The sequence below is a fragment of the Eublepharis macularius genome, chromosome 1 (genome assembly GCF_028583425.1).
Source record: "Eublepharis macularius isolate TG4126 chromosome 1, MPM_Emac_v1.0, whole genome shotgun sequence".
In the NCBI taxonomy this organism is placed as follows: domain Eukaryota; kingdom Metazoa; phylum Chordata; class Lepidosauria; order Squamata; family Eublepharidae; genus Eublepharis; species Eublepharis macularius.
Genome location: NC_072790.1, coordinates 14,497,419 through 14,525,339, shown reverse-complemented (window position 1 = coordinate 14,525,339; position 27,921 = coordinate 14,497,419). Strand labels below are relative to the sequence as shown.

The window sequence follows — 27,921 nt, the reverse complement described above, 5'->3', positions numbered from 1 at the left end:
TGCTAATGAGTTCCTCCAGCTCTTTTTCTTCGAAATGACCCCTGGCTAAGCGGGGACATGGAACCAACTCTCTCTCTGATCAGCCTTTTATCCATCAGAGCCCTACTGCATTTAATGAAATTAAGTTCTCAAACAGGCTGATTTAAAAAAAATATTTTATATCTTACACAACAACAAATAAGCAACAGAAAGATAAACAAAACACAAGGAGAAGACAAAAAAAGAGGGAGGAGGGAAATGGATTCCATCCAAGTTGGTTATAATTTAACATGAATTCATTGAATCCATTTCTGAATAACAATATTCTGTAAAATAACTATTCAATAATTCAGTAAAAATTCAGATAAAAGTATCCATCCAATTAAAGAACATTTTTAAAAGAGCTATATTCTGGAAATCCCATTAAGTAAATTATGAAACCGTTCCAGATAATCTTAAAATCATCATTCTTTTTTCTCCCCAGAATCAATCTAATCTTGTTAGTTTTTCAAGCGCCACTATATTTCTTAATTTAGCATGCCACCTATCCAAGGAAATCTCTTTAGCTGATATGCACCCAACTTTTCATCAGGTAGGCCTTCCATTTATCCACCTGGGATGGGGAATGACCAGTGACCTCCATATATTGATGCTGTAGAAATTTCCTCTGGTAAAATTTCCTCTCTATGGTAAAAATTTTAGAAACAAGGGAAGGCAACCTATAGCATCACCCAGAAGTCCTCACATCCTCTCCAAGCTGCTCTCGCCTGCCACTGCCCCCAAATCTCCCAGCGTTAGCCAAGCAGTGTTGGGAATTCTATCAGCAAGGACTTTAGATCTCTGAACCATAATCCCAAATTGAATAGAAGATGTTTTATGACCATATAACGTACTTTGGTCACAAAACGAGAAGACAAGATTCTCTGGAAAAGTCAATAATGCTAGGAAAAGTGGAAGGCAGCAGGAAAAGAGGAAGGCCTAAAACGAGATGGCTGGACTCAATTAAAGAAACCACGTCCTCCAGTTTGCAGGATCTGAGCAAGTCTGTTAATGATAGGATGTTTAGGAGGTCTTTTCTTCATAGGGAAAGACCTCCATAGGTCGGAGGCGACTTGATGGCGCATAATACACATACAACATGGTTAATAGGGTTACCATCTCTGGGATGGGAAATTTGAAGACATTTGAGGGGTGGGGACTGGGAAGGGCAGGATATGGGGAGAGGGGCCTCAGCAGAAGATGCCGTGAAGAGAATGAATCCATTCTCCAAAGGTGCCATTTTCTTCAGAGGAATGGATCTTGGTTGCCTGGAAATCAGCTGTAATTGTGGGAGATCTCCAGGGCCCCACCTGGAGGCTGGTAAACTTACTGGTTAAGCAAGGGGAGACCACCTCCTTTTGCCTTGTTGTACTTTCCGTGTTTCACACCTGCTCACTTTCCTTTCCATTAGGCAGCTGTGCAATTGACTGGCTACTTTCAAACAACTCTATCCGAAACCGCCAAGAGGGTCTGTTGCTAGCGTCTGCCCTATTGAACGAAGGTTATTTTCAGCCTGCGGGGGACGCTTCCAAGAATGCGGCTGAGGGCTTGGCAGAAACTTCCTTCCTCGACCATGAGGATGCCTTTTATTACTTTGTATGTGAATACGATTGTTTTTTAATGTGACCACCATCTTCTAGAGCAAAGCTCCTCAGCCTTGCTGAGCCTGAAAGGGGATAGTAAACACACCACAAAATGGCTGCCATGGGGATGGCAATTTGAGAGGTTTCAGGGCAAGCAGGGCTCATTTTGAGGGGAAACATGCAGGAACGCAGTTCCGGCACCTCTTGAAAATGGTCACATGGCCGGTGGCCCCGCCCTCTGATCTCCAGACAGAGGGGAGTTGAGATTGCCCTCCGCACTGTGGAGGTGCCTTAGAAACTCCCCTCTGTCTGGAGATCAGGGGGCGGGGCCACCAGCCATGTGACCATTTTCGCCGAGGGTGATTTAAATTTTTAAAAACTCCCCCCTTGTTCCAGCTGACCCAAAGTGACGTCATTGTGCGGTCCTGAGTTCCACCACCTCTTTTCCCAGAAAAAAAGCCCTGAGGACAAGTATCTCCCTATATTGGGGGGGGGACACATTTATTTCTGAAAGGATGCTCTCTCCTGGGGTCTTCTGAAGCACCTCCTGGTCAAATGATCTAGAGGAAATGCAGAATTGGTTCTTTGCTTTGTGGGGAAAGCAAGTGGGTGTCAGGAAACAGCCAAGCTACAAGTGACGAATTACACTTGCATGGCAAGTGAACAAACTCACGTGTATTCCTCCCTGTTCACTTGCCATTCACTTGCACTCCAAGTGAACAGGGAGGAATTCACGTGAGTCTGTTCACTTGCCAGGCAAGTGTAATTCATCACTTGTAGCATGGCTCACACTTCACCTTTCCCTGTTCTTCCAGAGGGAATCAAACTACATTTGCATGCTTTATTCAGCTGCTACTTTGCTAAATTCAGCCCAGCGTTAGCTTTTGGGATTCATAGCTGTAGTAACACTGCAGTTATTTTATCAAATGGTACTTCCGAAGAAGCATGACTTGGCATTTCTATACCACAAGTGTACGTCTGATGCAATGCCTTCAGGAAGCCGAGTGGCTATGGGGCCATAGACACGGGGCAATTCTAAATGAGCTGCCTCTTCTTGGGAAAGGGCCTTGTGTTAATCAGAAATGTATTTCTGATCACACTTCATTCTTTTGAGGCTTTTAAAAAAGGTCCCAGGTGGTTAACCAACTCTATGAGGCAAACCCTTTCCTCAAGCTTTCTGAAAATATAAGCGGAGGCAATAAAGCCACACCTCAGACCTTCTTGCAGCTATTCGGTCTGCATGCCCAATATATATTAGAGACTAGAGTCTCCGTTCTTTTGCATGCATAAGCTCGATCACCAAAAGCACATGTAAAATGCTACCTACGGAATTACTGGTAAGATGACTACTGGCAGAATCCTACATTGTATATAAATCAAGATTCTGCAGTGGTGATTGTCAACTCTGTTAAGAAGAACAGAGTCCATATGTTATTGACAGCCAGTGTGCTATAATTCTTAAAGTGCTGGACTAGGATCTAGCAGACCCGGGTTCAAATCCCCACTCTGCCATGAAGCTGGTCTGGTGATCTCTCAGCCTAAACTTCCTCCAGTGGTTGTTTGTGAGGCAAGAATAATATATGCTGCCCTGGACTCGTTAGAGGAATGGTGAGATTAAATGTAATAGTTAGATCACTTAAAGGCCAGCAGCACTGAGTCATTCCTGAACAAGTTCAGAGTAAGGCTAAATTTACTAGCTTTCATTTTTTTTTAAAGTAAGCCTGCAGCCCCTTTCCTTGTGAAGATAAAAGGGGAAAGGAATAGAAATGGGCTAGAAACTTACTTTTTATGAAAGATGGGAACTAAGAGAACCTAATGCATATTTTAGTGTATCAATATAATACTGTTAAATCCCTGATTTTTTAAAACAAAACCCTATCAGAGAAACCTGCCATATGGAAACTCTGTTGCTGTTATGCTGTATTGGCAGCCACAACAACAACAAGGAACCTACAGTAGCCTGTCCCCACTTGGAAAACGCCTACAGCCAGCCAATCGAGGAAGCTTTCTTCCCTGACAGTATAACACGAATGTTCTAATTACCACGAGCTAAAAAGATCACAGGAAACCCTCACAAAATTGTTGCGGTGGATACCAGAGGTGACAAATGCAGGTGGCTAAGTCTTTTAAACGAACTAATAATCTTGTGAAAAGAAAGACACCCATGTGATGCCTGCATCTTTTAGGCTAGTGCAGAGAGCAATCACTTACTAAAAATTTTAGCGTTCTCCTTAAGAGAATGGGGGAACAGACAAAGGAAAAGGTTTTTCTCCATTCTAGTAAGGATTCCTTTCTCTACAGTAAAAAGAGAAGTCAAGGCAGAGCTAGGGTTGCCAACCTCCAGGTGGAGCCTGAAGAGCTCCCAAAGCTACAAATCTTCTCCGAACTACAGAGATCAGTTCCCCTGGAGACAATGGCTGCTTTGGGGGGGGGGGGTTGAATAGCATTATCCCCTGCTCAGATCCCTCCCTTCCCCAAACCTTGACCTCCCAGGCTCCACTCCTTAAATCACCAGGAATTTCTCAACCTAGAGTTGGCAGAGCCCCTCCTTATTACAAGCCTGAATTCAGTCTCATCTGTATGGAGGATAAAGTTGCTGAGGTACATGCTAAGAAGAGAGCTGAGCCCAAGCCTCTCCTATTCATATGGAGAAGGAAGCAGTTGAAGAGCCCTTTGTTCTTTTCAAGGAAGGCAAAAGCAGCTCATGAGAGGAGCCCTTTGGGTCTCCGATCCAAGTGGAAGAAGATGGCTGTTATGTTTTGGGCTAGCTTCGAGTAGAACTCGAACCTTGTGATGTAGGACTCCCAGTCCTCAGAGGCTGAGACGAATGGCTTGAAGCGGTCCACAGTAGCCATAGAGCACGTGCTCTGGGCGGAGGAAGGAGTGAGTGCTGCTGACCTGGCCAAGGCGACAATTCCTCACTGGTGCATGCTTCAGCTCTGTGGCGCGGGGCTTCTTACCCGCATGAAGTGATTTTGCTCTTAGCACTCTGGCTGCGGGGCTGCATACCCGCCTTACATCCCACCTTCGTCGCCAGTATTAGATATTAAGCCTTGTGCTCAAGTGATTTCAGCCAGGCAGTGGTTTCAGCTCATGAGGGTAACTTTATTGCAAGGGAACTGAGTTGTGGCTCCCGGAGGAGCCAGACATATACACCTCAAACTACACCCCCTTTCAGTAACCCCCCAATAAGAACACAGGCACTAGGATCCTTCATTTGCATGCACTGAACAAAAGGTAACATGTTTACAAGGCAACAATTGGCTCATAATCCAGAGGAACGATTGGCTGCTGCTAACCCTAATTCTCAATAGGATTGGATACCTGAGAAGCCCTGATTTACTCGAAGCCAGCCCAATACATAACAATGGCTATGTGATAAAGTGTACCTAAAGGTACTGCGCAGAGGAGGAAAAGAAGATTGGCCATCACTTATCCCTGTTTTTGTACAATAATGGGATTTTTGGAAAGCCTCATAGCCACTGACATACTTGCCAGTCATAAGCTGAATATCTGCATGGAGGCACTTAGCAGCACAACTTTCCCTCTCTGTTAAAACAGGCAGACAGTGGGTTCTTCTGTGAAGGAAATTCCAGTGACGATGATGCAATCCTCGGTGAAGAGTTCAGAGGCACCGTGATCAAGCAGGGATGTCTACTGAAGCAGGTCAGTATCTGCCTCATCGGCTCTATTAGCATAAGACTCTTGTAAACTCTTCTGGGAGAGGCCGTGACTCAGTGGCAAAATGTCTGCTTTGCATGCAGAAGGTTCCAAGTTCAATCCCTGGCAACTCTAGTAGAAAGCATCAGGTAGTAAGTGAAGTGAGGGATCGCAGCCGTTTGGAGAGCCATTGTCATGTATGCCTGCCTGCATACCTGCCATTAATGTGTATTGCATTTTGTGCTGATCACAAATGTTTGCTAAGGTTGTACACTGTATAAATCCTCTGAGAGTTTGTAAACTGCTAACATGAAATGTACTGAGCCAGTGGAGGTTATGTTATCTGTTGAAGGTATTTACTTTCACTTCTCCAGCAAGTGTCCTTGGATGTGAGCTGCGGGCAGCAAGCAATGTATCTTTTTCCAGAGACTGAAATGATTTCATCCTGTACTATGTCTAGCCTAAACGAATCAGTTCCCATGTAACTCTTTGGGGTTTCACGCCAAAATGTCAACAGACCCAAAGGGTGGGAAGTTTCCCTATAGTAGTGTCCATTTTTGAATAGTCACTTCTGCCAATTGCTACCTTTGTGTGAACACCTTGAACTAATAAAAGTTACTTCAACCAATGCACCTGAGTGCTTGCTGTGAGGGACCTGGGGATCTAGCGGCCAAGGACTGGCAGCCATTGGAGAGCTGTTGCCAGTCAAAGCAGGCAATACTGACCTTGATGGACCAATGGTCTGATTCAATACAAAGCGGTTTCGTGAGTTCATGAGGGCTATGTTGCTGCTAAGCTGTTTTTTAAAGTAGGCAATGAGGTGGTTGATGCCCACGCTTCACAGAAATTGGGATCCACCTTTGTTACCCAACCCAGCCTCCACTGTGTTGCGGCTATGCCTACAGAATGCACTCCACGGACATCCGAGCAGAGAGGGAATCCAGCTTGGGAAAGCAAAAGCCTCTTTCTCATGTGGCACCGGAAAGCTGTGGAGTTTGGAGGGGACAGGTCCATATTCAGATCTTTGCATTCTCACTGCGGTTGTCAATATTGGTATGACATAATCAATGTGTAACCTGCCCTTGGGACTAGGGCTGCCAACCTCCAGGTGGGATATATAAAGGGGGCACCGCATAGTATACTGTACACAGTGGAAAAAATGACCTACGGCAGTAAGATCTTGAAGACCTAAGCATTCTGAAAGGGCACCAAACAGCAACTTAAATGGACACAGCTACTCTGTAGATCCAGACCACGGCAGGAGCCGGCACAGCCACCACCTCCCGGTTGGGAGAATCCATAGGATGGGATCCAGAGTGTTCAGGGGAAGATACCACAACCACCAGGAATGCTCAATGGGGGGCTAGCTGTACTCCTGTTTCGTAAGATCTTTTTCAAGAGCGTTCAAAGCCGTGGTCTGGATCTACAGTCACCTTTGGACGAGGAAGAGAGAATGCGCTCCGGTTGTGAATTTGTAATTTAGACTTTTGGCGACTCTTGGACTTGCAGGCAGCTTCAGCTCAACTTTCTTTTGCACGAGGAATGTACATTTGTATACTATGTAAAATTGTTGCATGAATTGTGGATGTGAACGAAACAACTGTGTATTTCATGGTTGATTTATTGAGCACCTAGTACTTTATATAAATAGAATCTTTTTGATAAATTGCTACTAGAGCAGCTTTGTCCATTTAACCTCTAGGTAGGGCCTGGAAGTCTCCAGAAAAATAGTTGATCTCCATACTGCAGAGAAAATGGCTGCTTTGGAGGGTGGACCCTTCGGCATTATACCTTGCTGAGGTCGCTCCCCTCAGGTGGGCCCTGGAGCGCTCCTGTGCTTCACAGCAGGCCAATATAGGCCCCAAGTGAGCCCATTGTGGAGCGTGGGTGCATGCCACACCAGCTGGGAGCACGCCCGGGAGGCCCGTTCCCCTGCCTTTCCCCCTGCCAGCCAGTGAGGGACTGGTAACCCTACGTCATTCCCAGCATGACAATGGAATGCTTTGGAGCATGCTTCAGGACTCCTGGGCCCATTTCCATCAGAGTGGGAGTGGAGGCTGGAAGCAGGGTATCCCCGGCCCCCACCAGGGGAATCCCTGGGACCCCTACTGATAGGGCTCAGCCCTTCTTCCACAAGCAATCTGCAAATGATCGATCAAGAAAGAACAGCTTCCCCCCCTCCAACCCCAGCAGAGGCACATGACTGGGGGAGCCACTCAGAGCATAACTGGGGGAACATATGAGCTTTCCCTCCAACTCAATTTCTTAGTTATAGAAATTATAGTTATTATTTATTATAGCAAGTTAGTTATTATTATAGTAACTTGCAATTCATAGGAGGATCTTGCCGTACTCTGGCTGCTTCTATTGGACTGGTTACCGCTTGCCTCAGGGGCAGTCTTAGCTACAGGGCATCTGAGGCAGCTGCCCGGCCATGGTTTGGGCAGGCCCCCAACTGCCCCATAGTCCTGCCTTCCCATGGCAGAGGGAGAAAGAAGAACAAGATTGGTAGTTGCAGCTGACACCCACATCACACCTGCCCCCTCAGGGGCTCAGGTAGCCACTGGCTGGCTTAGTGATCAGTATCTAACTCTACTAAAACTAGTAGAAGTGTCTTTAATGAGATGTAGAACCTTAAGAGCAGGCTTATTTATTGGGGTATCCGGTTTCATGAGTCACAGCCTGCCCTCATGTTCTCCTAAAAGAGGCCTGTTCCATTGTAGTTTTCCATCTTTTTTATACAGTGGAAAATTGATACAATCCATTCACTCTGTTTATTTAGGGACACCGGAGGAAGAACTGGAAAGTGCGGAAGTTTGTACTGAGGGAGGATCCGGCTTACATCCATTACTATGACCCTGCTGGGGTAAGAGTCCGTTGGTCGGTGGTTCGGCCAAAGAATTGCCCTGAAAATCCCATTAGAAATGCAGCTGTCTATTTATTTTGTTTTTATTCATTTTATCTGACTTATACCCAGCCCTTCCCGTGAGCGGGTTCAGGGTGGCTTCCAACAATATTCCAATATACACCCCTATGGAGCATCGCGCCTGCATTTGTGGATTACTTCTTACAGCTAGCCGAAATGGCTGCAGAACTGAGTCATGGTAACAACGCTTTTGTTTTGAATTCCTTTTAGGGAGAAGAGCCACTAGGAGCCATTCACCTGAGGGGATGTGTGGTGACTGCCGTTGAAGATAACCCCAATGGTATGCAAGAGCGCATGGGCGGTCACACTCCCAATGCACATTGACTCATGTGGAACTATTCCTCACACATTCAGTACCTGGACGTAAACCAAGTGCTCAGGCTACTGATACCAGAATTGGGGCTTCCAATGCTATTTCAATCAAGCTGGCATATAAATCAGCAACTGATCTCCAGACTACAGAGATCAGTCTCCCTGGAGAAAATGGCTGTTTTCCAGGGCATCACGTCATCACTGAGTTCCTTCCCGTCCCCAAACTCTGCCCTTCTCAGACACTGTCCCCAGATTTCTAGGAGTTCCCACGCCAGAGCTGGCAACCCAAATATCTTTTCAGATGGCGGCTTATAAGCATTCTTGCCCTCTCTGCTCAAGGCAGCTAAAAGAGAGAGAAATGTTGGAAGTCAGCCATCTGAATGAGTTTTGGCTAGGCAGAAAACATGAATAAGTGAAAGGTGATTTGTAGTCTGAGATGGCAGACTTTTGTTTCATAGACATGATTTGGATTGCTTCAAGCCATACTAACTCCCAGTTTGTGATTTCCTAATTCCAGAGATCGTCTCCATACAAGAGGCTGACATTTGTTCTTTCCTCAGCCTGAATGTAAAAATAAGATTGGCTCAATCACACAATAGACTTTTCTCCCTCCGTTTTATCCTCCATTATCAGTATAGCACAAATACAATCTGAGAGAGGGTTAAAGGTTTCTAAGAGCCAAGCTACAAGTGACGCCTGACACAGGTTGGACACTTGTCAGCTTCCCTCAAGTTTTGTTGGGAAATGTAGGCATCCTGGTCTTGCAGCTGTAATTGAGAGCCAAGCTGTAAAACCAGGACGCCTACATTTCCCGTCAAAACTTGAGGGAAGCTGACAAGTGTCCAACCTGTGTCAGGAGTCACTTGTAGCTTGGCTCTAAGTATCACATCCCAAAACTTAAGGAGAACTACATTGATGTGGTGTAGTTAAAGTAGAAAAATGACTTCAGAAGGAAGTACCTTGATGTGTAGCCTTGCCAGTTCTAGGTTGGAAAATTCCAGGTGATTTTTGTAGTGGAAAGAAAACAAGGTTTGGGGAGTGGAGTCCTCAGTAGGATACAATGCTGTAAAGTCCACACTCCAAACCAGCCATTTTCTCCAGGGGAACTGACCTCTATAATATGAGATTTCTTGTAATTCTTGTAGATCTCCAGGCTTCACCTGGAGGTTGGCAGCCCTAGATTGAAGAGTCACTATAATCCAGATGTCCCCTTCCTTGTCTTGGAAAATCTCAGATTTGGCTTCAGGAGATCACTACTGGCTTCTCTCCGGGCAAGCCTTTGATCTATAATCTTAGATAAGAACCCTTCAAGGTTTAATATTGTCCCCTCAGATTATGAAAAATACACTGTTCTGATTCTGTAACCCTGGCAAAAATAAACAGGAGTCTTGTGTGACCCCTTAAAAGACTTCATTCCAGCATAGATTTTCATAGGCAAGAACCCACTTCGCAGCCATTTAAAGGAGTGAATGAAGCAAACAAAAATAGAGGACAGGATCACGGAGCCGTGAAATGCAGGAAGTAGGGGGCAACATATGATGATGTAAAATCCAAATGTGATCAAGGAAAACAGAGAGACCCTTCGCATCAGCTGCAGTTTGACTAAACTAGTCAACTCCCGTGATGGCTGAGAAATTCCACATTGTTGTTCCACCTGGATTGGGGTTTGTTCAGCCATTGCAGGTGGAGAGTGGTTGACTGTTGTGTATGGTCTCTTTTCTTGATTATATTTGGAAGCTGCTTTGACCCTGCTGATGTTTATAATGTTTTTCTTCATATGCATCTATATGCCTAGAAAGCACCCAAGGAGTGTGGCTCTATTGTATGAAGGCTTGTGCTGCGATAAAATCTTGTCAGTCTTCAATGTGCCACAAGACTTCTTGCTGTAACCCTAATTCTTCCAAAATCCAGGTGAAGGAGAGGCTTTTGTGTGTGTGTGTGTGTGTGTGTGTGTGTTCAGACTGACTGTCAGTCCCTGGCAGGTGGATCCCTCAAGCCCATCTGTAGTGAACACGCGTTGGTTCCATAAGAATCCATACAGTTCAGGTCTGCACTCCATCACAGAGTTTGACAGAAGTGACAATTCAGATCAGGCAATCTCTGTTATACTTCATTTTCCCACGCTTTAGACAACAGTTAGAGTTTTGGCGTGCAAGCTTACACAGTTTCTGTGAGAATCAACTTAGTTATGACTATGAATCAGATAGGCAACAACTTATTCCCAGCATCTGGGGAGAGTAGCTGAAACTGGCATTTATACATTTCAAGGTTACAGCTAGACGAGACGTGCATATTTCTCATAAGATAAGGGAGAGGCCCTTGCTTGGGTCCTCAGTAACGCCTGCACTAAAGTTATGCAGAAAGAGAGTGCATATTAATTAATACATATTAACACAGTAGCATGGCTTTAGCATAATGGCAGCAGTAGTAAACAATAAATGTCAGCAACACAATCACGGCATGTAGGTAGACAGACAGACATGACATTCTGCCCCCCTCAAAGAGCTTCTCCTCTTCGCAAAGGGGTCAAGGTTTGTCAAGATACAGTTCATGGAATTTCTTTATGAGTCTGGGAGCATTCATGTTAGAGCTTTCCACCCATTCTTGGAAACTAGGATCAAAGCACTTCCAACACACTAGGTAATAAAGCTTATTGTATTTTAGCTTTGAGTCCAGACTCCAGAATGCTTTCTGGACCATCATGCTTATAACCATCATGTCAAAATTAAAAGAATTCTCGGCTGCAGAACCAAAGAACTGGTTCAGAAAGCTTTTCCCTCTCAACATTATTTCCATTCCTCACTTGCTTCTTTTTCCATCTCACTGTTAGGAAAGAAACACGAAGTGGAGGGGAACCTGTTTGAAATCATCACTGCCAATGAAGTTCACTTCTTGCTGCAAGCAGCTACTTCTGCAGAGCGTACAGAATGGATCAAGGCCATTCAGATTGTTTCTAGGACTGGAAAGTAATAACGAAGCCACCCACTGAAGCAAAGAAAACTTTGTTTTGTTTAAAAATTTCTTTAGTGTTCTCTGCAACATGGATTTCAGGATGTTTCCAGGTTCACCTTTTCCCCTCTGCCAATAGTCTGGCCTACAATCTGCATAATATTTAATGCACCAATACTTAATATATCTATTGCCTTTCTGTAACCATCACCCCAAGTTGAATAAAAAATGGTGTAACCCAAATGTTTGGTAACCCGTTTTACTTATCACCAAGCGAAGTAGGGCAACTGTGATGTGGTTGCATGAATAAACCTTAAGTAAGACTTGTTATTTTTTATTTATTTATTTTTATTTATATTTCAATTTATATACCGCCCATCCTCAGGGGCTCTGGGCGGTAAACAGTTAAAATTGATAAAAACAAGAACTAAAATCAATATACAAACAATAAAACAAATTAACAAAGTGCAGTGGTGGGGAGAACCCTCCCCCACCCCAAAGGTGGGAGGCCAACATGGCACCGTCCCCTTCAATCACCGAACGCCTGGCGGAACAGCTCTGTCTTACAGGCCCGGCGGAACGATAATATGTCCCGCTGGGCCCGGGTTTCCATTGACAGAGCGTTCCACCAGGCTGGGGCCAGGACTGAAAAGGCCCTGGCCCTGGTTGAAGTGAGGCGGGCTTCCTTAGGGCCGGGGACCACAAGTAAATATTTATTCGCTGATCGAAGCGATCTCCGGGGAACGTACAGGGAGAGGCGGTCCCGAAGATATGCTGGTGATCTTGTTGAAAAAGAAAAGATTATGCACATTGAAAAAGAAAAGATTATGCACATGATCTCATTGAAAAAGAAAAAAAGTGTGTTGCATAAAGAACTTTGATTTCCAAGTGCTCCCCATATCTATTTAGATACCCTACTGAAGTTAGCTGAAATCCTGTTGTACTGACAGAGATGGGCACAGACCAAAGCCGGGATTGCTGTTGTTATGGAAACATATTTTGAGGAGGGGTTAACTCACTTTTTCTGCCGTCTCTTGTTTATTTATTTAGTTTTGGGTAAGCAAATGAGAGACAAAGTGATTAATTTTTACAATATAAGGGGTTTTTCTTAGCCAACATCATGGTGGTGATTAAAATAGGCCACATAATAAATAGCGGGCAGCTTGTTATTTTGAACAGAACTGTAACGCAAAGAGACTTTCCTGCTCCAATATACACACCTTACTAATATGTGCCTTTTTGCCATTGGCAAACCCGGCAAAGATGACTTTTAGAAACTCCAGCAATGAATGTTTAAACCTCTACCTGCTGTCAGCCTTTCCTTTTATTATAAAATACGCTTTTTTGGTGCAATTGTTGGAATCAAACAGAATCAAGCCCCCTCTACCCACTATAAGGTTTCCAGGTCCCCTGGGGTCCATATCAGGGATGGGGGGTGTCTTGGGTGTGTGTGTGGGGGGGGGGGGTAATTATCTTGAACACATAGGCCGTCGTCACATGGGTCCTTATTTCGTCAGTTTTGCACTAGAAATCATTTCTTCTGTTATCGTTATTAGAATGGATTCTCCCATCTGATGGTTGTTGTGGGTTTTCTGGGCTGTATTGCCGTGGTCTTGGCATTGTAGTTCCTGACGTTTCGCCAGCAGCTGTGGCTGGCATCTTCAGAGGTTTAGCACCAAAAGACAGAGATCTCTCCGTGTCACTGAGAGATCTCTGTCTTTTGGTGCTACACCTCTGAAGATGCCAGCCACAGCTGCTGGCGAAACGGTTTAGCACCAAAAGACAGAGATCTCTCCGTGTCACTGAGAGATCTCTGTCTTTTGGTGCTACACCTCTGAAGATGCCAGCCACAGCTGCTGGCGAAACGTCAGGAACTACAATGCCAAGACCACAGCAATACAGCCCGGAAAACCCACAACAACCATCGTTCTCCGGCCGTGAAAGCCTTCGACAATACATTGATTCTCCCATCTTTTGATGACTGCTTGTGCTTCCAGTCAATCACATTAAAAGAGAAAAGCGCAATTTGACGGTCAGTCAAAGTGCCTCTGAAAACGGGGCCCTAAAAATCCCACCCTTAAAAAAAATTTTTTTTTGCATATTTGCACTATATCACTCTTCTATTATACCAATGTTGTGCTGGGCCAACCCAAAAGCCAACCTTGAGAGGTAGCAGAGGTATCCCGCTCATGGCAGACTAGTGCTATAGCGCTATAGCGCTATAAGGCTGACGTTTTTTTTTAAAAAATACTTTGAGGCTTAATTGCGGGTCGCGCTGGGGCTTGTGGGAGTGTAGGGCAGGAGAATCAGTGTTAGGTGAGACAGATGACTGGGGAGACTGAGCGTTTTGGTGTTGCAAAGCGTTCATAGTTGATCCAGGGCATTCACATGGAAGTGGATAAAGATGACATAAAGAGTCACAAAGTGTGAATTGGGGAGGATGGCGAAATCGCAAGAGAGACGGAATAAGGTGAGAATTCAGCGGGAGATGGCGCTAGTTTGGCGCTAAATTTATGACTGTGTGATGACGGCCATACTCTCTGAAGTCTCCATTGTCATGTTGGGAATGTCATTCCCAGTACAACAATGAAGGTTCTGGAGCATGCAGGAGTGCACTCCAGAGCTTCCAGACCCATTCCACGCACCTTCTCCCCCCCACCTGCCAGATAAGAGGCAGCAGGGGGCAGAGGCTGGGAGCGGAAACCATTGCCTACTACTAGGTTCTCCCTCTTGCCCTCCCACCAACGTGCCCCTACCTGCCTGTGCTCCCTTCCTTTGCCCACTTGCAAGAACTCCCACCACATGCACACACTGCTGCCCACAGTCTGCGCCCCCTTTCCCCAATGGTACTGGGTGCAACTGGGAGTGCCCCTACCATGACCACCAGGAACGCTGATGCTGGGTGTACCACCCACATGTCCTTCTCCAGCCACGTGAGGAAGCGTATGCAGCTGGGAGCAGAGAGGACAAAGCACACACAAGCAGGCAGCGGAAGGGTTTGTGAGCAGGCAACAGAGGAGACATGGGAGTAGGGAGTCAGCAGCATGGTCCCTGGCAGGTGCCCCACTTCCCCGTGTGCTGACAATGCCCCTGGGGTTAACAAGCTACTTAAACTGGGACCACTAGTCACATGACTCACATCCCTGATGGAGGCTTCACCTTTGCAAGGCAAAGCAACCATAGTATGGCAGTAGCTGCAGCTGTAGAAGCAACACGTTTACATGCTATTTCACCCCCCATGCATTGGGGGAAATGTGTGATCATATTAAAAATTGGGGATCTCATCCCTATCTGGTAAGAAACAGTACAGAGAATCGGTATGTCCTCGTGGCTAGAGTGATGGGCCCACTCTCTGGATTTTCTGTGGATTGGAGGAAAGCTGTCATTGGCCTGGGCAGGTTCCTCTTGCCCCCATCCACTGTTACCCGGATGAGACACCTTGCAAATTGGGGAAATTATCGAGCAAGGAGGGTGCAGTAACGAACGAGATTCTCCACCAATTTTTATGGGCTCCCTCCCCCAAGGATGCCAACAAGATGGGTGTTTTCCAAAATAAAGGTAGTTTTTAATGAAGAGGAAACATGTATTACATACAAATAGATCAATGCAAAGACATATATGTTGGCAAGCGTACAAGAGTCCTAGGAATATAGCTAGAAAATGGGGAATAGCGTAGGTTTGGGGGAATATTTACTTATCAGAGGAGTTGAAAGGTCTGCGGAAAGGTAGCATTAGATTGAGCGGCTTATGATTTCATATCATTAGTGATTATTAGAGCGACGAAGGAGGGACAGACTATTCACACCACCCGGCATTATGCCAGATAACCTTCCCCCACCTGTCTGCAGGGTTGCCTCTTAATTCAGAGGCCTGCTAGGTGTCATTCTCGATGGCAATTGTCCGTCAAGAATGACACCTACTGGAAACTGTTTGTTATAGTGATTGATCGATTGTTGCGGTCAAAATGAGCTTTTGAAAAAGTGTTTCGCACGAAACGGGATTATAATGCTGGCACATTCAAATACAGCCATATTTGTGGCTTGAATAAGAGCTTTATTGACTTATTATATCTTGGACAAGAAGGTTCCCCTTCCGGCCTTCCTGTAACTACTTGACAACAGAAGCACTTTTCCACATCTGCAAGAAGAAATATTAAGAAAACATAAGACTATAAACTGTTTCAGGATTGCATAATTACCTTGAAAAATTACCTTGCTTTACTTTTACCAGTGGTGTGATTGATTGTTGGACCTCTTCTGTATATAAGCGTTCTGTATATAATTATTGTAGTACGTATTTATAATTGTGATCATTTTCATATTGAGCACTTTTTGCACTTTATATAAAATTTGTGAAAAAATTATAGTATACATTGTAGTCCCTCTGACAGGCTGTGCCTTTCTCCTTTTGGTTCCTATCTGGAGGAGTCCCTTATTTGGGCTGAGAGGAGCGGCTTACCCAAGGCCAGGTGCTGAGCGCATGGCAGTAGCGCAAGTCAAAGCAGCAGAGTGCTGATTCACAGCTCAGCCACTTAACCACTATACTACTGCTCTCTGTAGTCCGGTGATCCGTTTTAAATCCAGGAGATCCCCAGGTTGTAGCTGGAAGTTGGCAATCCTGCTTCCCCAAGAAAAAGGAGAGCAACCAAGCTCAAGGAAGTTGACAAAAAACTTTGTTCAGAATATACAATATAGAAAAGTCCCAATAGGCATACAATGTAGTCCCGGTCTATTTTGAACCCAAATGGGTGATAACCAACCAGTCCTGGAATAAAGACTGAAGAGCAGCCAAATCCCCCGTAGAACGAAGGTGAAGTATCTGAGGGTTGGCGTTTGTAGTCTGCTGCGAGTTACAAGCGGCAGCCACGCAGTTCAAGGGAGACCGCAGCGCCGCATCCACTGTAGTTGACAATCACTGCTGTTGGCAACGAGCTTTGCCGGCCTCTTTGTTATTGGCTCGTTTCAAATATAATTTCTTCTTCAGGCCATTAATTCTATAACAAACCACAGCAAAATAAGCTATCGATCCAATAATTTGTATCATAGAACCTCCAATCAAAATGTTATACTTACAACCATAATTGGTTCCGACACTTTGAATCTCCAATGAGGGGGAAAAAGGAGAAGCGGTGGGATAGGTGAATAGATTCCCTCCCATGCTCAATTTTAACTCTGCGTTGGGGGATTCCTGGAGATTTTAGGGGTTGAAGGGAAGGACCTCAGCCAGGATATAAGACCATACAGTCCCCCCTCCAAAGCCACCGCTTTTCCCAGGAGAAGTGATCTCTCCTGGAGTTCACTTGTCATTCTGGGAGATCTGCAGGCTCCATCTGGAGGTTGGCGACTCTGCTGCCATGCCACAGTCCTCCTCTGAAGAGGGACCTTATTCATGTACTCTTTGCAAAGAAAAGACAGTTATTGTCAGGTTCCTGGGGAGGGGGGGGAGGTTTACTGTTATTCTTTTTTTTTATTAGTCATTAGAGTTACAACCACCTGTAATTTATTTTGCCCTTGTTTCGACAAATTGGCAAATTGAACTGTATTGCCATTGCTTTCTCGACACTTTTATTATGCCAAAAAAGGTTACTGGAACTGGAAGGACAGTTGTGAGTGACAGTTGTCAACTGCCTGGAGAAAAGTGTCCTGTCCCTTTAACAGAAGCCTAACGGGTGAATATGGGTAGCGGAAGCTTTGCCTGGCAGAGAGGGACGTAACACCACATGGTAAATAGAATCTTACTAAGAGCCAAGCTACAAGTGATGCCTGACACAGGTTGGACACTTGTCAGCTTCCCTCAAGTTTTGTTGGGAAATGTAGGCGTCCTGGTCTTGCAGCTGTAGTGGAGAGCCAAGCTGTAAAACCAGGACGCCTACATTTCCCATCAAAACTTGAGGGAAGCTGCCCCTTCAGTCGCCTCCTCTCCACCATGGACACCAGCCACATGCAGCCCATCAAGCTGGCCTGGGTCACCAAAGTGCTCGGCCGGACCGGCTCCCAAGGCCAGTGCACGCAGGTCCAAGTGGAATGCATGGATGACACTAGCCGCTCCATCATCCGCAATGTGAAAGGCCCCGTCCGGGAAGGAGATGTGCTGACGCTGCTGGAATCTGAGCGGGAGGCTCGCCGCTTGTGCTGATCCGTCCCTTCCTGCCGTACCCCCACCCTTGTGGCCTCTGAATCCTTGAGCGTGACCTGTCGCTGCCTTCCAGCCGATGGCTGAGACTTTGGATGCAATTGAATAAAGTGTCTATGTCCCTTCAAAAAAAAAAAAAAACTTGAGGTAAGCTGACAAGTGTCCAACCTGGGTAAGGCGTAGCTTGGCTCTAAGCTTCTAATAAAAGAGACAGGACTTTTTTTTCTCTCCTGGCTATTGGCAACCCTTGAGCTGGATCACACTATCAGCAGGATCGTAGCTACCTATCCCTCCTCTGAGCCTGCCAGACTTCCACGTGTTGAACGTGATCTTTTCATAGTGCCTACATGCTTCTTGGGTTAGTCCTCTGATATTGGAGGAAGGCTCCCAGTGTAGCTGAGTGGAGCAGTAACATACAAGTCAAAAACAGTTCACATTCTTTGGAAATCTACTCATGGCAAGTCCTTCCTGTAACTCATCTGTGATGACAGAACCCTGTTGGGGTAAGTTGGTTCTGTGTCTAAAAGGGAAGCAAGAAGAGGAAGATAAAGCTTGCAGGCTCAGCCATTGTCTTTGTGATAACTGCTGGGCGGATGTTACTCTACTGACAAGGCCCATCTATCTAAAAACATGTTGCAATATTGCTAACCATGCAAGCAGGAACTCGTCCTACTTTTTTACTACTCACTGTCATATCCTCAGAGTTCTTGAAAAGTTGCTGTGGCCAAAAACTGTAAAAAAGCAAAATTGCTGTCTGTGTGCCCATGTCATCTAGTTGTTGCATTGCTTCAGAACTGGTTTCCTCGCCTTAAAGAAAACACTACTCTTACCTCACCTTAGTGTTGTCCGCTCCTGGTTGGGAAAATTCTAGAGATTTGGGGCGGGGAGGTGGAGCCTGAGGAAGATGGGGTTTGAAGAGGAGAGGGCGGTCAGCAGGGATCACAGGGTGATCTCTGTAGTCTGGAGATCAGTTGTAATTCCAGTCCCCACATGGAGGTTGGCAACTCTACGTGACCATCTAGTCATACAGGACATTGTTTCATGCCTATGTCTGACAGCAGAGTAGATATGAGAAGGGCTTTTTTTCTGGGATAAGAGGTGGTGGGACTCAGTGGGTTGCCCTCGGAGAAAATGGTCACATGGCTGGTGCCCCCCCCCGATCTCCAGACAGAGGGGAGTTTAGATTGCCCTCTGCACCGCATGGTGCGGAGGGCAATCTAAACTCCCCTCTGCCTGGAGATCAGGGGGCGGGGCCACCAGCCATGTGACCATTTTCAAGAGGTGCTGGAACTCCGTTCCCCTGCGTTCCCCCTGGAAAAAAGCCCTGGATATGAGTATTGTGGCAGAGTCTGCAACCTTTTAGCTGTACGTGAATACCAATGGGAATGTATGTGTGACTTCATGCCCTGTTTTTCTGTTTCCTAGAAGCATGAGGTTGGCTACTGTGAGTAACAGGATATTGGACTAGATGAATCAACTGATTCATCAGGTTGCAGTAATAGTAATATAAGAATGAAGAGGCAAGAGTTATCATTATGGGCCACAGCATAAGTCAGAAAAGTCTTAGGAAATTTGCAAAGCAATCTTCAGGGTGCTTTCCTGGGAACAAGTCCCATTGAATAACATAGGACTTACTTCCAAGTAGATCTGCAGCACTTAGGAGTAATGGCATACAGTGCAATTCTCAGCAGAGCTACATTCTGGGCCCTAGAAGCGTCCCTCTTGTTACCCTAAAGGGGGCCTCCTTGTGAGTTGTGGGAATTAGCATGCAAGGAGATGCAGAGAGAGGTGGTAACTGCAAGATCTTCACCAATATATACCAGGATCATTCCCTTAGAAAACTCCAGTAAGCAGGCGGCTGTACAACAGAGACCCAGTTTGGTATAGTAGTTAAAAGCTGCAGGACTCTAATTGGGAGAACCGGGTTTGATTCTTCACTCCACTTGAAGCCAGCTGGGTGACCTTGATTCAGTCACAACTTCTTGGAGCTCTCTCATCCCCATCTACCTCACAGGGTGATTGTCATGAGGATAACAATAACACACTTAGTAAACTGCTCTGAGTGGGTGTTGTTGTCCTGAAAGGCGGTATGTAAACTGAACGGTGTTGTTGTTGTTGGGAAAGGTCTCTTTAATAAAAGAGTAGTAAAAGGCACACATACAGAGAACACACACAGCATACACACAGAGCTAACTAGAAAACAGGGAGGAAAATGGGAAAGATGGTTGTTGTGGGTTTTCCGGGCTGTATTGCCGTGGTCTTGGCATTGTAGTTCCTGACGTTTCGCCAGCAGCTGTGGCTGGCATCTTGGTGACACTGAGAGATCTCTTGTCTTTTGGTGCTACACCTCTGAAGATGCCAGCCACAGCTGCTGGCAAAACGTCAGGAACTACAATGCCAAGACCACGGCAATACAGCCCGGAAAACCCACAACAACCATCGTTCTCCGGCCGTGAAAGCCTTCGACAAAATGGGAAAGAGCAATTGGGAGGGGGTAACAGTGAAATTCAAGAAACAACCTGGGAGAACAGACCTGGCCAAGCTCCTCCCTTTTCACCTCTGGCCAGGCACCTGAAGGGGCTGTCTCCCTTTCCTGTCTCCGGGTATTTGCTGCCACCGCTGTCCCTGTATGGGGTCCTGGTTAGGCAGGACAGCCTCCTAACCCCCTTCCTCTGCTAGTGGGCCCAAGCGGTTGGGGGACTATGTGGAACAGAAGAGCTTTCTTCCTTCATAAATCCCAAAACCCATTTATTTAACTTCTAACTATACACAGGCAAAGATACAGTGAACGGAAGGAATAATAAAACAGAAACAGAAACCCCTACTCTATCTCCCTCATGCCCTAATTAGATGTTGTGTAGGGCAGGCCCAATCCTTTGATACCTGGGGTTACATTAGATCTCCCTCTCCCCTCAGAGCCATCTCTCCCTCAGCTCTTCAGCCGCCAACTGTCAACTTCCAACTCTCCTCCACCAACTGACTCGCTCTCCCTCCGATCACATTCCACTCCAGAACTGGCCCCTCCTAGAGAGAGAAGTGGAAGTAGCAGCAGGGACGGCCAGCATCTCATGGGGAAGGGAGAAGAGGGAGCTCAGACGTAATCTGGGGGTGAGTAGAAGGGTCCAGAACACATGCACAGCTATTGTTGAGGGCAGCCCAATTATAAAGCAAAACGTATCCTGGGACAAAACTGACGTCTTTCCCCCAAAAACAATGATTTGATGGCTGTCTCCGGAGGGGGATAATGAAGTTGGGAGAGGCTTCCTAAGGGGGACTATAGGTGTGGAAAGTGCTTGATGACCTGCGATTGCCAGACGGGAGGGGCTATCGGTGCCTGAACAGCCCTGATTAGAAAGGTGAGTGACAGAAGGACAGAAGAGTGTAGAGGAGACTAACTCAGGAATTCTTAAAAAGACCTATCAAAGTATTTATTACCTATTGTAACAATGAACTCCTGAAGAAAAACGAAGACAAATCCAAAATCATGGTGTTCTCAAAGCCCCCAAATGATTAAAGAACAAATGGAAAATCAATGCATATGAATTATAACAGGTCAACAAATTCAGATATCTAGGAATCTTCTTCCAGTCAAATTTATCCTGGTCCAAGCACATTCAACATCTTACACAGAAACACTCTACTGGCTTTAAGGAAATGTAAAGGAGCTCAATATGTACCAGTAGTTTTGAAGGCATACAAGGCTCTTGTAATACCACACATATTATATGGTTCCCCAGTTTGGTTCCTGGGCCCAACAGAACAACTTGACAAGCTCCAGTTAACCTTCTTCCGGAAAATACTTGCTCTACCACCATGTATAGCCTCCACGGCCACACAACTTGAATTGGGCCTTCCAAAAATCTCAACACTGATCTGGAAAGCCATAGTCAATTTCAAATACAGATTGCAAAACTCCGAAGATCTTCCCGTCTTCACTAAATCAGCAGTCCGAGAGCGCTGTTGGTTAAGGTGGAACAAAACTGTGGACACAGAAATGAACAAATTAGGTTCATGGGACCCAAGAGCTTTAACTGGAAAAAGACAAGAACTAGCTATAGAGAAGAGGAAACCCCGTGGCACAGAGTGGTAAGCGGCAGTGCTGCAGTCCAAGCTCTGCTCACGACCTGAGTTCGATCCTGATAGAAGCCGGGTTCAGGTAGCCAACTCAAGGTTGACTCAGCCTTCCATCCTTTTGAGGTTGGTAAAATGAGTACCTGGTTTCAAGGGGGTTAAGTGTAGATGACTGGGGAAGGCAATGGCAAACCACTGCATAAAAAGTCTGCCAAGAAAATGTCGTGATGCAACGTCCCCCCCATGGGTCAGTAATAGGGATGCCAGACCCCCAGTGGGGGTGGGGGATCCCCCGCCCCCGTTCCCCACACCCCGCCCCCACTTACCTAACCAGCAGGGGCGCACCTTCCATGTGTGCTCCCCCGCGGCTCTGCGTGCTCCCGTGCACAGCAGCTGCCGGGATTGGACCGTTTTGGCCCAGACTGGGGTTGCTGCGGAGCACGAGAGCGCTCCTGCGCTCCGCAGTGTCTCTAAACAGAGCTGTTTCGGCCGAAATCGGGCTCATTTCAGTCCCGTTTTGCCGCAGATCGGGTCCGTTTCAAGGTGCTGCGGAGTGCAGGAGCACCTCAAAATGGGCCCTTTTCAGTGTGGATTGGGCCTCTTTTGAGCCCCTGCTCCCAGGGGCCACGTGATGACGTCACTCCCAAACTGACATCATCGCGCTCGTGCGTGCACCTCCCTCTCCCCCAAGGTAAGTCCCAGGCCCCTATCCCCCACTGGGAACTTGAGGGGGCCTGGCAACCCTAGTCAGTAATAACTCGGTGCTTACACAGGGGACTACCTTTACCTTTTACTTATAGAGAAGATGCTTAAGCAGGACTGGGACTCCGTTCTAAAGAATGCAGCATGAAAATGCTCCTTGCTCTACGTGGGGATTAAATATCCTACCCAGTTCAACCAGCTTCATTACCTCAGTATGCTGATAGTCCCAAAACTGAGGCCGTCATAGATGGTTGCACGTTGCAACACATTGCCAACAGCCCGGATGAAGGGCCACATCCTCAGCATACCATTGGACCAACACTTCTGTGACTGCCCTTTGGCTGTTGACTCGCTATCCTATACCTTCTTTCACTGAAGCATGAATTAGCCATTCTTTAAAAAATGGCTACTGAGCCATTCAAATATTTCTGACACCTCAAAATTAAGATTATTACTAAGTAGCCTTTGAAAAACTGAATTGTCGACGTGGCAACCTTTTCTTTAACTGTTATTTTTAATTCTTAAACTTTGTTAGAGTGTATGGCCTATGGGCTGTTAAGCTGAATAAACTGAAACTGAAAGTTGGAAGACCTCTTTATTTTACTTACATGCTTCTCCAGGACGAGGAGGGGTAGCTAATCAATCCGACACACCTTCTAGTAATTTTCCAACTCCAGCTGTGGTTGGCATCTGTTCTGCCTTCCCAGACAGTGTCTTGTGTTTATGACACATTGAGAAAGGGGTTTGTGATATTCCATATTCATAAACTGCTCTTTCAGTGTAAGGAAGGAGTCAAACTGCTAACACTCTGAGCACATCCAAAGTGCAAAGCAAAACAAAACAACACTACAAGGTGAACTTTTATACAAGGATCTTTTCCTATGAGTACCAAGGTCCAGTGGCAGGGCTTTCTCCAGTTATTGGGAAGATAGACCACTTACAAGGGAGACAAAAATCACATAGCTCTCCTGTGTTGCAGCTTTGGTGGTGGAGAATATCCTCAAGTCATAGCTGACTTATGGCAACCCCTGGTGGGGTTTTCATGGCAAGAGACTAACAGAAGTGGTTTGCCATTGCCTACCTCTGCAACCCTAGTTTTCGTTGGACGTCTCCCATCCAATTACTAACAGAGGCTGACCCTGCTTAGCTTCTGAGATCTGACAAGATGAGGCTCACCTGGCCTATCCAGGTCAGGGCCTTGCAGCTTTACTATTGGGGAATTAATGTCACCTGACCAACTTCAAAAGAACCACTTAGACAATTCATCAGCTTCTGGCATAAAAATGTCCACTAACTCTAGATAGTCATAAAGGTAAAGCTACTCCCCTGTGCAAGCACCGAGTCATTACTTGCCCATGGGGGGATGTCACATCATGACATTTTCTTGGGAGACTTTTTACGGGGTGGTTTGCCATTACCTTCCCCAGTCATCTACACTTTACCCCCAGGAAACTAGGTACTCATTTTACTGACCTCGGAAGGATGGAAGGCTGAGTCAACCTTGAGCTGGCTACCTGAACCCAGCTTCTGCCAAGATCGAACTCGGGTCATGAGCAGAACTTGGGCTGCAGTACTGCAACTTGCCACTCTGCACCACGGGGTCTGAGGCACAGGCCTCAGCCTCAACAGGAGGAAGCAGGGGGAGGCAGCCAGAAGACAGTAGTCCTGCCGCCTCAGCCAGCAGCCCGGGCCAGAACCTGCCTACACCAGAGGAGGAGGGCAAAGGGCCAAGGCCCCAGAGAGCTAGAGGGGGCAGGGAGAGGCAAGCTAGTCCCACCCTCCAGGGAGAGGATAGAGGGCTGAGCAGGACAGAGGGAGAGGACAGAGGCAGGAAGAATAGGGACCCAGCAGCAGCCCAAACAGAGCCCTTACCAGCCAAGGAGGGGAAGCAGCCACAGCAACTCAGAGCCACGCCCCAGCCTCCACCTCAGTTTGAAGACAGCAACCTGGCTCAGGAAGCACTCAGAAACCAGCCCCTCCCGGTGGAGCTGCTGAAGGCATTCTGTGAGAAGAGCGGGGCAGCCAGCCAAGCGGCCACAGCTGGACCGACCTTCAGTAATCAGCTCAGCCAGAGATGCCCAGCAGCCAGCCAACGTGATGCAGCTGTTGCGGATCCAGACAGCCCAGACAGCTACCCCTGCTGCAACAGCTTGAGACAGCCCAGGCCAATGCTGGGAGGCCATGGAGGGGCGTGGCCTGGCAGGCAGGACCTGCAAGGAGGACGGGGTGGTGATAGAAAGCCCTATAAAAGCTGACTGGGAAGAGCTCTGGGGTGGTGGGTTTGAGTAGGAGTGATGGAGTAGAGCAGAGTGAGAGCAAAGGCGAGGAGGAGAGTGGATGGAGGAGGAGGCGGCGGCGGAGGCGGCGGCGGCGGCAGCGGCGGCGGCGACGACGACGGCGACGACGACGACGACGACGACCACCACCACCACCGCCACCGCCACCACCACCACCACCACCACCACCAAGGGGAGTGAGTGGCATGGGCCGAGCAGGCCTGCAAGTGGAGTGAGAGGGAGTCTGGGTGATGTATACCTCCCCTCCTTCCACAGAGCAGGGTCCCGCAGAATCCCTGGCCCCCCTTTGACGTCAGGAGCAGACTGCCCAGCACCCTGCCCAGCAGCAGCTGTGGCAGGCCCTGACAAGTCATATACAGGAATAATAACAAAGGCAATAATTTAAAAAAACACTCTACAACAAATACAGAACAACATGAAGAACAGCCCATTTCCCATTCACAAGGCAGATGTAAACGCCACCATCAGCCACAAACCATCTAACTATCTAACATGAGGCTTAATCAAAATAATATACAACATCAAAGGAATAGTTACTAAAGCAAAGATTACTAAGAACACCATGATGAAAATTTAAGCAAAGACAGGAATGTTGAATGGCACTGATTCCATAAACTAGGGTAGGTGGTTTCTACCATATACTAAACAAATGATGCTAGATTAATATTAGGCGCTTCTAGTGTGATTTTTTCCTTAGTGTGTAGATGGAGGTACAAAATAAGATCAAAGTGACTTGTCCTGAAGGGATGACAATTGGGAGGTCTTTCTCCACTAATCTTGCTGTTAATATTCCAGATTTGATAGTACAATGAGAGAAAGAATGCTTAGCATCACAGGTGCCAGATAGGGAGAGAGAACACAAGACTATTTCTACTATTAAAGTAAAAATTACACACACATGCATGCTGGCACTGGGGTGGCTGGAGGAGGTGGTGGCGAGAGCAGCAGCAGCAGTGGATAGCGGGCTCTGTCCCAGTGGCAAACGATGCTGCTGCTAAGTGGCCACTTGCTGCCAGGACAGGTGCTGCCAATTTGAGTGGCCCCTCCTGGTGGTAACCGATGCCACTGTGAAGCACAGGTGCTCTGCCACCAGGAGAGGGTCCATCGAATCAGCTGCATGCCGGGCTGCGGCGCCATGCCTTCCAGCAGCCGTGCTGGGTCTTCCCTTCACTGGGCTGAGGCTTCCCAGGCCTCTGGAAGCCCCAAGGCGGTGGAAGGGCCTGGCAAAGGCGGTGGAAAGGCGTGTTGGGCCTTCTCGGGCCTCCAGAGGCTGTGAGGAGGCAGTAGGAAGGCAAACCATGTTCCCGCAACTCACTTCTTATCCCCATGTACTATGCCTGTGAGGGGATAAAAAGTGAGTCGTTGGCAACACAGTTTGCCTTTTATATTTTAGGATGTGTTTTCACATCTTGTAAGTCACTGATTTTGTTATTTTGTCTGAGTTTTTTTCTTTCTTCACGCCTGACATTTTTATCTAGCATTTTATTTTTTAAATATATAAAATAACAATCCATCTGGTAAAAAATGAATATGAAGAAACCCATGAGAAACGGAGCAAAAATTGATGGAAAGTCAACTAAAAATGGTTTTCCATAATAATAATTTTTAAAGTCTTGAACTGCCACCAGGAACAGGATAGCCAACTGCCTGGAGTGGGGGGGGGGGAATGCCGGGTCCCTTTAGTAGAACTTTAATGGAATATTATTTAGCCAATAATGTGGTTTGCTCCATGCCATGAGAAGCATCAGCGGCCTGCGTCCACACATTAAACCTCTGTTAAAGGATGTTATTCTTCAGGACTATTTGCATCCTTAACCAGGAAACACATGTGGAGACAGTTCTAAATACACCAACTCCCATATGAACCTACCTGACCTCTCTGGTCCCCTTTCGGTGCTTTCGGTTGCCCTCACCTTCTGTGGCTAGATGGGTGACAATCTGAGAAAGGGCCTTTTTGGTCAGGGCGCTAACCCTTTCGAACTCCCTCCCCAGTGAGATTTGCTTGTCTCCCTCTATCCTCATTTACCACAAGCAGGTGACGATGTTTTGTTTGTTTGGCATTCCCTTGCTCTTAGAAGCCCTGTTCATTTAATTGCTTTACATATTCTATATATATTTATATTTGAAATGCTGCTTGCAATGTCTGAAACGTTTTAATGTTTAACATATTTTAAGGTTTTAATATTCTCTGCCTTGGGTCAGAAAATGGCATAGAAATGTTTTAAATAAAAAGCAATAATAAAATAAATTAGATAAAAGGGGGGAAAAACAAAATCAGAACTAATTTCTCTTCTTTTTCAACAGGACGCGAACCCCTATTGAGAAGTTCCTAGACATAAATTTGGCCACGCAAAAATGATTTGGTTTTAGTGGGTAGCCAAAAATACTTGCCATACTGGGTCAGCTTAGCCTAATGGTTCCTTCATTTCCCTTGCAGTATAAATGGTCTAGTCATACTCTGTATACAGATGTGCTGCGTTCTCCAAGTTTTATTTATTTATTTATTGCATTTATACCTCACCTTTCTCTGCAGTGGGGACCCAAAGTGGCTTACATCATTCTCTTCTCCTCCGTTTTATCTTTACAATAACCTTGTGAGACAGGTTAAGCTGACAGCATGTGACTATCCTAAGTAGGGTTGCCACTTCTGGTTTGGGAAATTCCTGGAGATTTTGGGGTGAAACACAGGGAGGGGAGGGGAGGAACCTCAGCAGGGTACAATGCCAAGGAATTCACCTTCCAAAGCTGCCATTTCCTCCAGGGGAACTGATCTCTGTCGTCTGAACATTCTTCTCTGAACATTCTGAATTAGGTGACTTGTACTCTTGAGATAGAGTAAGAGGGTTCAGTACTTTCATATAATCCTGTAATTTCGTCCGTGTAAAACAGAGAGCTGTCTGCATACGTAAGAAGAGCCTTGCTGGATCAGGCCTGTGGTTCTTCTGGTCCGGCATCCCGTTTCACACTGCAGCCAACCAGTTGCCCTGGAGAGTCAACAGACAACGCACGGAGGTCAAGTTCTGATGTTGCCTCCTAGTGCTGGGATTCAGAGGTCTGCTGCCTTTGGATATGAAATCTCCCTTTAAAAGAAGGCATTCTGTGGCAGCACGCCTGTGTAAAACCGACTAGGAAATCATGTCCACCGGAACTGGTGAAACTTTCTTCCAAGTCAATACGTTCAGCTGCCCTCTTCAGACCACATATTAAGGATGTGGCTCCCATGAAGAGGATGGAGTGATCAGAGTCAACTGGGTCCCAAACACACAAACCT

The 27,921-nt window shown here is 46.5% G+C and overlaps 2 protein-coding genes across 2 annotated transcripts in view; both read left to right on the top strand.

The window, feature by feature from the left end:
• Positions 1–11,737, top strand: part of PLEK (pleckstrin) — a 42,087-nt gene extending 30,350 nt beyond the window's left edge. The window contains exons 5-9 of the mRNA XM_054984367.1: positions 1,430–1,614; positions 5,163–5,267; positions 8,044–8,127; positions 8,398–8,467; positions 11,330–11,737. Of these exons, the coding sequence (XP_054840342.1) occupies positions 1,430–1,614; positions 5,163–5,267; positions 8,044–8,127; positions 8,398–8,467; positions 11,330–11,469 (584 nt within the window). The 3' untranslated portion in view covers positions 11,470–11,737. The remainder of the gene's footprint in view (positions 1–1,429; positions 1,615–5,162; positions 5,268–8,043; positions 8,128–8,397; positions 8,468–11,329) is intronic.
• A 5,635-nt stretch (positions 11,738–17,372) lies between these two features.
• Positions 17,373–17,715, top strand: LOC129340325 (40S ribosomal protein S28-like). The gene has a single exon (XM_054995051.1). The coding sequence runs from the start codon at positions 17,374–17,376 to the stop codon at positions 17,581–17,583; it is 210 nt and encodes a 69-aa protein (XP_054851026.1). The 5' UTR covers position 17,373; the 3' UTR covers positions 17,584–17,715.
• Positions 17,716–27,921: the final 10,206 nt, after the last annotated feature.